Below are 10,530 nucleotides of genomic sequence, written 5' to 3' on the forward strand. Positions count from 1 at the left end.
TTTGCTTATGGAGCTCTATAACACAGCACCTATTACAGCTATTGTGTGTGTGTGTGTGTATGTGTGTGTATGTGTGTGAGCATTTCATTCCAGAGGGCAGGCGGTGTAAATCTAGGTTAATTACAGAGCAGAAATACTCCCTGGATGCTTATGCTTGATTTGAATTTATTTCATGACAGATCTGTATTATTCTTTAGAAAATCTGAGCTCTGCTGGTATTTGGCTGCTTTGAAAAGCTCATCTGACCAGTAATTTTATGATGTTGGCCCTGACTTCATCAGTGAGCAGACAAAGAACATTAAAAACACTATCCAATGAAGGATTGTTGATCTTATGGTTATAGAAGACTGTGTTGATGGGTGATTGAGACATTATTAGGAGAAGAAATTGGAGATTAAAATGACATTTTTATCATTGTTTTAGAGACTGATCTGTCAGTGCACAGCAGAGGACTTTTAAGGGTTGAAAAAACATTGACTGAAATATAATTGATGATGCATGATAATCTTCAGGAAATCGACTGACATAACTATTTTGAGTTGGCATAAACATAAGAATGATACAAAACTAAAGTTGCTCAGTAGTAATTAGTGAGTTGCACCCTCATGTTGTTCCACATCCATAAGACCTTCGTTCACCTTCAGAACACAAATTAAGATATTTTTGATGAAATCTGAGAGGTATATGACTCGTACATAGACAGCAATATAATCAACACTTTCAAGGTCCAGAAAGATACTAAAGACATCGTTAAAACAGTCATGTGACTGCAGTGGTTCAACCTTAATGTGACGAAGAGACGAGAATACTTTTTGTGAACAAAAACAAAACAAAAATAATGACTTTATTCAACAATCTCTTCTCTTCTGTGTCATTCTCATACGTTGTTTACGTCAGCGTTTCCAGGTTCTACGTCCGAATGCTGACTCATTATTGGTCGGCTCCTGCGTCAGCATCACACGCATGCATCGTGCTGATCATGTGATAATTACAGAGAAGAGATTGTTGAATAAAGTCATTATTTTTGTTTTGTTTTTGTACTAACTCAACCAGGCCCCGCCCCTTTATTCTGTGTATGAATTATTTAAATGAGGAATATTGTGAAGAAAACTCAAGACTACAATGGAGGCGTTTCAGGGAGTTCAGAAACACTGACACTAATATAGAGAATATATGAACTTCAGAGCTTTTTCATGATCAAACAGCAACATTACACACTAAAGACAGATGAACATGGAAAAATCATAATGTCACGTTTAAATCAAAGCAACATTTTATGCAAGAATGGATTCACAAATGCTTTCACAGAATTACTTTTTCTCAAGAAAGAGTGGTATATATCTTGTTTAAAATGATTTGTCTAAGAAATGTCATCTGAGAATTGACGCAAAACTCATGAGAGGTTGATCTGTCAGTTTTTATCATTCAGTTCATCATGGAGTAATCATGGATTTCATCAAAATATCACAAAGGACATGTCAGGCCTCCAGGGAAATGAAGTGGCAGGTCACAGTCAGCGCTACATGAGGCGTTTGGGGTCGATCTTCTCCAGGTGCACCAGAGGCTTCAGCTGCTCTGCGAAGCTCCTCATGTCCTCAGACACCGTGTCCTGTCCCGCCGGAGCCAGAACGCTCAGCTCGACCAGATACGACAGAGACAGCGGCTCCGTGTTCTCCGTGTTTCCTGGAACCAGGATGCGTGACAGTTTGCTCACCACCACCTTCATCGCGCCCTTCCGGAACACCTGGCCCTTGGCCACAAACTCGTGGTCCATGCGGAAGCCCATCTCATTGAGGAACTCCGGTAAGCTGTGCGAGGCGGCCACGTCCACGCAGTTGCGCACCAGGGCGTGCCGGCTCTTGTCGCCCACCTCGGGCTGGCCGAGATAGCGCAGGTGCCAGGGGGCGGTGGGGTGAAGCAGCGAGCGGCGTGCGCGCAGGAGGAACGGGTTGCCCTGCTGACCCTTCAGCAGATACACCAGCTCGTGATCAGCAAAGTTCTCCGGCTCCATGTTATCACACAGACCTCGCAGTCGATGCAGGAGACTCTCCAGGGACTGATCCAACACGCTGCCTGTGCCGAACAAAACGACAACAAAACAAGCTTCACATTTATCGTGAAGTGACAATATGTACATTGAAATGCTTAAAGTGAGGCTTCTTCAGCAGTACAATATAACACAATTTAAAAAAGTCAGAAGGCATAGCTTTACAATAGAGTTCCTTTGCTTAAAGCTGCAGTACATGATTTCTGAGAAACACTGTTGAAAGTGGATCAGACCGAGCGCCAAAACACACCTCAGCCAATCAGCAGTAAGGGGTGGTCCACTCGTTAAGGGGAGGTGCCTGTGTTGCATGAGGCTTGTTCGACTTCATGCAGCGCTGCACAGACCGATCGGCAGCTGACTTAAAGCAGTGCATGCCGGTTAGAAATTTTGTCCGACTTGAGACTTGACATGTGACTGTGACATATGGCATCAAAGTACCGCGAGAGCGATTTGAGATCAGCCGCCTGAGGAAGTAGAAAGTGTCCGACTTCACGTCTCCGTTTTCAGCTCCTCCCCGCCTGCATGTGGATACTCTCGCCGATCGGTTGCATCCAGCCGCAGTCGATGTCGAACACACCTATAGTGTGTGTCTGTGAATTTGGGGGCGGAGCTATAAGGATTGGTGTGTGTTTCTTTTGGGTGGGGCCGTGTTTGTTTTGGTGATTTCAAATATCATCTGTGTTTATCAGAAATCACGTACTGCACCTTTAAGGTTAGTTGATGCATTAACTAACATGAGCAATACATGTGTTACAGAAATTATTAATCTTTGTTAATAAGCTGTTTATTGTTATTTCATGTTTGCTCAGATACATTAAATAATATTAACAGATACAACTTTTGATTTTAGTAATTTATTACTAAAGTATTGACTAAGATTAATAAATGCTTTAGAACTATTGTTCATTGTTGGTTTATGTTAACAAATGAAACTTGTTACGACAAACTTTACATTTGAACGTGTCATTGTCACAGTTTTTACGCGTTTTGGTAACAGTTTACAATAAGGTTTAATTTGTTAACATTACTACTACATTAGTTAACATGAACTAACAATAATACTTCTACAGCAATTATATTATCTCAACAGTTACTAATACATTTTTTAAGATTAAATGTTAACATTACACCGTGAACTAACATTAACAAACCTTAATAAAGGCTGTAAGTTAGTTCGTACATTAAATAATGAGACCTTATTGTAAAGTGTTACCAAAAAAGTTTAAGCTAAAGGAAAGCTGTATACGTTAAATAAGATAAAGTAAGATTTAAAAAAAGATAGCTAAAAGTCCATTAATATGTGTATATAAATACACCGAGGATCTGCTAATAAACTGATGGCGTTTACCTTGCAAAAGATACTCCATCATGTTGATGGTTCCGCCCGTGACGGGCATCACAGTGACCGGCGGAGCCTCCATCACTGACCGCAGATCAACAACAACAACAACAACTGACCTGTACAGACAACAAACACCGCCAGACTATACCATACTCTGGAGAATACACGCAAAATATCATATATTTTACTTGTTATTAAAAAGCAGAAAACGAATCGGCTGATACGTTTGGCTAAAATACTATCGGAAGATAACAAAGTTTTTGAAGAAAATAGCTACAACTCATTCATCAGCCTCCATGTGCAAAGTGCGCATGCGCAGTGTCGATAGAAAGTACTGCGCGTGCGCGACGGTTCTTCCGGTCATTTAGCGCCATCTGCAGGACTGAATGATCTCTTTATCATAGTAATATAATTTATAACAACATAACACAACATAATATGTTACAGCGTCTCAATTTTTGTTTAAGGTATGATGGAAAAAGGAGCAATGAATTCAAATATTGATAGTACCAGTACTTTTGGTTTCGATTCAACATTTCAGAGACACTGTCAATAATATTATATTCTAAAAAACAAAAAACAAAAACAAACAAACAACCAAACAAACAAACAAAAAAACAAACAAAAAAAACCCCTCTCACTCTTTTTGTCACTTTGAATGGAAAGTTTTAATTAGATACCTCTTGCTGACTTGGTTAGATTATGTTACTCAGCAGTTAATTTCTGTTAATTATAAGGGACCAAGTTGCTAAAAAATGAGCTGTTTTGAGTTGCATGTGTTTTATTGTACTTGCTAAGGTGCTTGCTAATGCGTGGCCTCCATTGCACAGTTAAAATGACCAGTTTATGAAGTTTCCGCGATTTGGCTCTGCTTCATTTTATTTATACAGGTCTTCATTGTCCTCGGAAAAAACACAAGGATATGATAAATGTGATAACACTACATGATAATGAATGGGATAATACAATTTCTACAATTTCAACAATCACAGGCATTAGCATTCGTGCAGGATCAGAGGACCATACTGGGAGAAAACAAGTAATTTGCTGTGGAATTTTTACCAAGGTTGTGTGAGAAAACTTGTCTGAATGGCCATAAATAATCAGCACCTTGAAATGTCTGTCAACCAGTCAGAATCAATCATCCAACAGCGCCATGGGAAAAAATTTAATTACTGTATCACTTTGGAAATGAACAGATACAGGCAGCAGTATGATGAACAGTAATCGACGGACAGGGACTTTTATTGTGAAAAACATTTCACAATAACGTTTATTTTGAAAATAAATTACCGTGTGGAGACTTTTAATTTGAAGGTCTGTGCCATCTTAGGGAAGCATAACATCGCTGGGTGTCGAAAATGAGCTCAACTCTAATGCTTCCTGTCGACATCTAATGAAGGTATTTTATTATTCTGTTTTCGCTCTGTTATTTATGTTTGTACGCAGTAGTTTTTGAAATCGAAGCGATTTTGTTCTCCAAAGGTGTGTCTCCGTGTGCTGTGTTGTTCTGCCAGTGCTAGCTTTACTTACTCACGTTACAGCTGCAGAACAGGCCAATAAATATCACAAATACTAAATTTTAGTTGATCGTTTTACAGTTTGTCATTTTTCTTCAAGTTTTTCATTATTCTTCAGTGTGTCATGAAGTGTTAAATGTTAACAGTAGCCAATGTTAGCACAGCTAACTTAAAAGAGCTGATGTTTATATTTGGATTTCCTCTATTGTAATTTCTTCAGCAATTGATGAGATATGAAAAATGTTATACATACACACACACACACACACACACACATGTATATGTGTGTGTGTGTGTGTGTGTATATATATATATATATATATATATATATATATATATTTATATATATATATATATATATATATATATATATATATATATATATATATATATGTATAGTGTGTGTTTGTGTGTTTTAATGGCACATCCCAGATTTCTTTCACAGAAAGGTGTCGTTTGATATATTGCTCTCAGCTGGAGAGAATTATCTAGAAAGATATTATTGACAATATGTTCGCAAAATTAAGTAATTGGCTTTATTGTCAGTTTAAGTAAAATATTGTCAGAAAAATATATATTTACTTGTTTTCAGTTGACATTCTGTAACAACTAACGTTACATAAGTAGTGTTAGATGTATAAACCTGAAGAGAAATATTTCCATTTAAATTTCAATGTATTTTCAAATATCGTTCAAAGTTTTTGTAAGATTTTAACAACCATTTAGAAAAATTAAGGTGCCGGAAAAATGACCTATAAAGACACATACATACATACATTACATATAAGTATTTGAACACTGTTCTGCTTACATAAGATCACTGAAGTTACTGTCAGGTCTGCGTGATATGTTGATGTTGATTCATTTTTTGAACAGCTCAGAAACTGAAGCCCTTGTATGTTCCACCTGGAGAAAGAGGATCATGGCAGATGACAAGGATGTGCTCCGAGATGTTTGGTTCGGAAGGATCCCGGCCTGCTTCACTCTCTCTCCAGAGGAAACCACGGAGAGAGAGGCAGAGCCCTACTATGTAAGTTAAGATGACACACTTTGGTTCTGCTGTGGAGTGGTCAGTGTCGTGTCACCTGACCTGTGCTGTTTTCCTCAGCTGCTCCTCCCACGTGTCAGTTACTTGACGCTTGTCACTGATAAAGTCAAGAAGCATTTCCTCAAAGTCATGAAGGCCGAAGACGTGGAGGAGATGTGGTTTGAGTATGAGGGAACGCCTCTCAAATGGTACGTTGAGTTGACACTGCGTCGCCAATCTTTTAATCTATCTTTGGCTTTCCTTTTCACATTCATGAATTGTGCGGATGCTTTTATCTGAAGCTACTCTACTAGTTGAGGCATTGGAACAATTTAGGCTGAATGTTTCCTGGATTCGAAAATGGTAAAACTCAACTGTTTAACTCTAGGGGAGTTGGAAAATGAGCCTATTTTCAAAAAAAGTGGAGTGTTCCTTTAAAGGTGCTGTAAGTAATTTGGCTAACCTACACCAGACTAGCCTCTTTCTAAACACGTCACAACACAAATGTGTAGATTTCAGAGCCGACTAAAAAAAGTGTGGACTCCCCGACTCGTTCTTGATGTTTACAGGACCAATGTCTTTCTCAGCTGGTGCATGACATTTAGTTTGTGGCATTCCAAAAAAAATCACTTCCCACACCTGTACTTGGATCTGATTTTTATAATTTTTTTTTTTATACTCTCAAATCCAGGCAGTCCTGTATCCATTGAAGAAAAATAGTATTATCAAATGGAGTTCAACAGCTCTAGCTTCATGATCTGAGTAATTGGTGTACTTTTTTCTTAAACCACAAGGTGGCAGTACAAAACAAGGCTTGCAGAAGAGCTCTCTGCTTGCTCGAGGACTGAGAGCTGTCTGATGAGTAACTCATTTTGCTGATGTCCAGTCTTTACTTCACGGACGATAAATGTGTCATTTTCATTGTTTTAAGGCACTATCCCATTGGCGTGTTGTTTGACCTCCACGCTTCAAACACGGCTCTGCCCTGGAACGTCTCAGTGCACTTTAAGGTGTGTAAATTGCTTCACTCCTTCTCCATGCTGTTATTAATAATATGCCACAGTTGTAATGTACTTTGTCTTGTAGAACTTCCCAGAACAAGACTTGCTTCACTGCCCGTCGAACTCTGTGATAGAAGCACATTTCATGTCGTGCATTAAAGAGGCTGATGCGCTCAAACACAAAAGCCAGGTCATCAACGACATGCAGAAAAAAGACCATAAACAGCTGTGGATGGGTCTGCAGAACGGTAAGAACTGTGTTCAGATCTCCTGTTTTACCTGCACTCTTCATATGCGTACTCTGAGCCCTGAACACACTACACAACTTTTTCCAGTATTTTTCGACAGTCGGCAGTAGTTAAGTTGTAGGCAGTCTGGAGAGTTGACAGATTTCACAGAAGGTCATGTAGTGTGTTATGAGCACAGACTGCGATTCACATACTGCCTGTCCTAAATAGTATTCTTGATATTAGAATTAGTGTGTCCAAAATCGTAGTATGTTGAAATGAGTATTCCAAAGCTAGTCTTAGGAAGGTCCGGTTAGAATCTGAAGTGTGGATCCGTGAACACTGCAAATGGCTAATATTGCACACAACCCATTGCGTGATGAACGAGGATTTGATTAGAACTACAAACACCAATAAAAAGTGTTAAAAAACTACAAATATGGTGGATGTGCGAGACCGATGGTTAAGTAGAGCGGTTTAGATGAAGGGGTTTTGAGTGATTAATAATCAGTATCTGACCTGATTTATTCAATATTATCAACATTATATTTCATCAGCATTGTGCACTTTTATAAAGATCCATTTGGGTTAGGGTTCACTCAAAAATGAAAATAATGTCATTAATTACTCACCCTCATGTCGTTCCACACCCGTAAGACCTTCGTTAATCTTCAGAACACAAATTAAGATATTTTTGATGAAATCCGATGGCTCTGTGAGGCCTGTATAGCCAGCAATGACATTTCCTCTCTCAAGATCCATTAATGTACTAAAAACATATTTAAATCAATTCATGTGAGTACAGTGGTTCAATATTAATATTATAAAGCGGCGAGAATATTTTTGGTGCACAAAAACAAAACAAAATAACGACTTATATAGTGATGGCCGATTTCAAAACACTGCTTCAGGAAGCTTCGGAGCGTTATGAATCTTTTGTGTCGAATCAGCGGTTCGGAGCTCCAAAGTCACGTGATTTCAGCAGTTTGGCGGTTTGACACGTGATCCGAATCATGATTCATATTCGATTCATAACGCTCCAAAGCTTCCTAAAGCAGTGTTTTGAAATCAGCCATCACTATATAAGTCGTTATTTTGTTTTTTTGGTGCACCAAAAATATTCTCGTCACTTTATAATATTAATATTGAACCACTGTACTCACATGAACTGATTTAAATATGTTTTTAGTACATTAATGGATCTTGAGAGAGGAAATGTCATTGCTGGCTATGCAGGCCTCACTGAGCCATCGGATTTCATCAAAAATATCATAATTGGTGTTCCGAAGATTAACGAAGGTCTTACGGGTGTAGAACAACATGAGCGTGAGTAATAAATGAAATTATTTTTGGGTGAACTAACCCTTTAAACTTTTAAATGCATCATTGTGCAAACACATAAGGGGAGAATCCGCATTAAAAACCCATGACTGCAGATCAATGTGCTACTTCTTTTCTCTCCAATATGGTAGGAAATGAGATGAAATGTGTTAACTGTGACAAGATGATTGACAGGCCAGTTTAACAGGTTGCATGTAACTATGCGACAGAGTGTCCGCTAAAGGCACTATTATGACAAAGTAGTTTCGTCCTAAAGTTTGTCTACTCTTGGGACACAGCATATGATTAAATCTGGAGATCTGTTCAGATTTAAAAGTCGTATAGTGTATTCCAGCCTTTAGCTTTAAACATAACTTTATAAGTATCTTCAAAATCATACGTTCCTCTGTTTAATGAGTATGGCAGAGTTAGCGTGTTCATTCCAGCCAGTTCTTGAGCAGTGGTTTCAGTAGTTAATTTAAAGGTGAAAATGTGAAGCTCTGCTGATAAACTGAGAGAGGTGTGAGTTTCAGAAGCATAGATGGTTTGATGATAACACACAGCTGTCTTCTGCACTAATGAGAGAGAGAGAGAGGGTGTGTGTGTGTGTGTGTCTGTGTGTGTGTGAGAAGAGAAAGTAACAATTTCTAAGCGGATGTTGATTTTCACCTGCACATGTGAGAACACAGCCAGCATGACTGAACACACACACGCACACACAGGTTTGCTCTCAGCTCTCTTTTGTTTTTCTTCTTCATCTCTTCATCATGAAAAGTTCAGCCAGAAATTAAAATTCTCATTTTGTTCCTAGCCTAAATGGCTTTCTTTCTTCCACTGAGCACAGAAGAGATGTTAGCCAGATGTTAGGGACTAACAGTCTCAGTCTCTATTCCATAAAGTGAAGATACATGGTGACTGAGATACATTCTTCCAGCCATCTCCTTTTGTGTTAGAAAGTCATAGTGGTTTGTCCAACACTGTGCTGCATGATTTACAGAGAGTTCACATGAAACGTCAGTGACTGTCATTGATTAAAGCGATTTCTTTCTTTTATCAGATAAATTCGACCAGTTCTGGGCCATGAATCGGAAACTCATGGAGTATCCGAGTGAAGAGGGCGGCTTCCGCTATATTCCCTTTAGAATATATCAGGTATTTGTTCATTTATTCTTTTTATACAGTCATTGCTGCAGCATGAAGTTGCACTGAGCTCCTAGTAAACCGCATAATGTGGTATTTTTAGTGGCGTAAGCATTTTTTCCATTATTTTGTTTTATTTATTTATTTATTTTTTAAAAAGTCTCTGTTAAAGCATTATAAGCCATGAACCGAACCAACCAGCTACTGGGTGAATTGTAACTTTACAAACTTTGATTTGAAGCAAAATGATATTTAAAAATCAGCCGAAAAAAACAAAAACAAAGGCATGGCTTTAGTGAGGTAAAAAAATACAGTCCCATGAAGTATTACGAATGACATGATCGAACTGAAAACTGAGAAATATAAAAATATTCATTTAAAAATGTTGATTATATAAGTAAAACTGTATGTTTTCTGTTTATATATATATATATATAATATACATATATATATATATATTTATTACACACAGTGCTTCCCACACATAGACTTTACTTGGGCGAGCCACCCAGGTATATTAACGGCCGCCCAAGTATATTTGGAGACACATTCATGCTTTTATTATTTTTATCCTCGTATACTTTTGTATCCGCCCAAGATAATGAAACCATCCGTGATCGATTAACTAGTGGAAAATCTCCCCTCGCCCTACGTGTTTCATACCTGCTCGTTACGTGTGCGTCAGAACTGTTTACTCCCGCTGACATTCCCACTTGCGCTGCAGAGATGCGGTGGATATTTCACAAAGAGCGCTGCATGTTGCAAAGTCACAAGGCGGCGCTGCTGCGCGTTCTACAGGCTCGCACAACAGCGCTTCAGAGTGATTCTCAATCAATGAAAAGCGCAGATTTATGCCAAGCAATTGCTAATGAACTCAAGTCGATGAATTATGACAATGTCTACTTT

The 10,530-nt window shown here is 38.5% G+C and overlaps 2 protein-coding genes across 2 annotated transcripts in view; one reads left to right on the top strand and one right to left on the bottom strand.

Moving 5' to 3' along the window:
• Positions 1–148: 148 nt before the first annotated feature.
• Positions 149–3,720, bottom strand: med18 (mediator of RNA polymerase II transcription, subunit 18 homolog (yeast)). Its single transcript, XM_051865430.1, has 2 exons — positions 3,396–3,720; positions 149–2,073 (listed from the first exon to the last, which is right to left on the bottom strand). Exons 1-2 carry the CDS (start codon positions 3,466–3,468, stop codon positions 1,520–1,522), a joined length of 627 nt encoding a protein of 208 aa, XP_051721390.1. The 5' UTR covers positions 3,469–3,720; the 3' UTR covers positions 149–1,519.
• A 921-nt stretch (positions 3,721–4,641) lies between these two features.
• atg5 (ATG5 autophagy related 5 homolog (S. cerevisiae)) overlaps positions 4,642–10,530 on the top strand; it is a 24,498-nt gene continuing 18,609 nt past the window's right edge. The window contains exons 1-6 of the mRNA XM_051865428.1: positions 4,642–4,791; positions 5,786–5,939; positions 6,018–6,145; positions 6,868–6,946; positions 7,023–7,185; positions 9,542–9,636. Coding sequence (XP_051721388.1) covers positions 5,832–5,939; positions 6,018–6,145; positions 6,868–6,946; positions 7,023–7,185; positions 9,542–9,636 — 573 coding nt within the window. The 5' untranslated portion in view covers positions 4,642–4,791; positions 5,786–5,831. The remainder of the gene's footprint in view (positions 4,792–5,785; positions 5,940–6,017; positions 6,146–6,867; positions 6,947–7,022; positions 7,186–9,541; positions 9,637–10,530) is intronic.

The sequence above is a fragment of the Ctenopharyngodon idella genome, chromosome 16, assembly GCF_019924925.1.
Source record: "Ctenopharyngodon idella isolate HZGC_01 chromosome 16, HZGC01, whole genome shotgun sequence".
NCBI classification, from domain to species: Eukaryota; Metazoa; Chordata; class Actinopteri; order Cypriniformes; family Xenocyprididae; genus Ctenopharyngodon; species Ctenopharyngodon idella.

Excerpts from the sequence above, each read along its gene's own strand:
- med18 (XM_051865430.1), bottom strand. The coding sequence starts at position 3,468 with ATGGAGGCTCCGCCGGTCACTGTGATGCCCGTCACGGGCGGAACCATC. Across the intron at positions 2,074-3,395 it reads GATGGAGTATCTTTTGCAAG|GCAGCGTGTTGGATCAGTCC; the intron begins GTAAACGCCATC and ends TGTTCGGCACAG.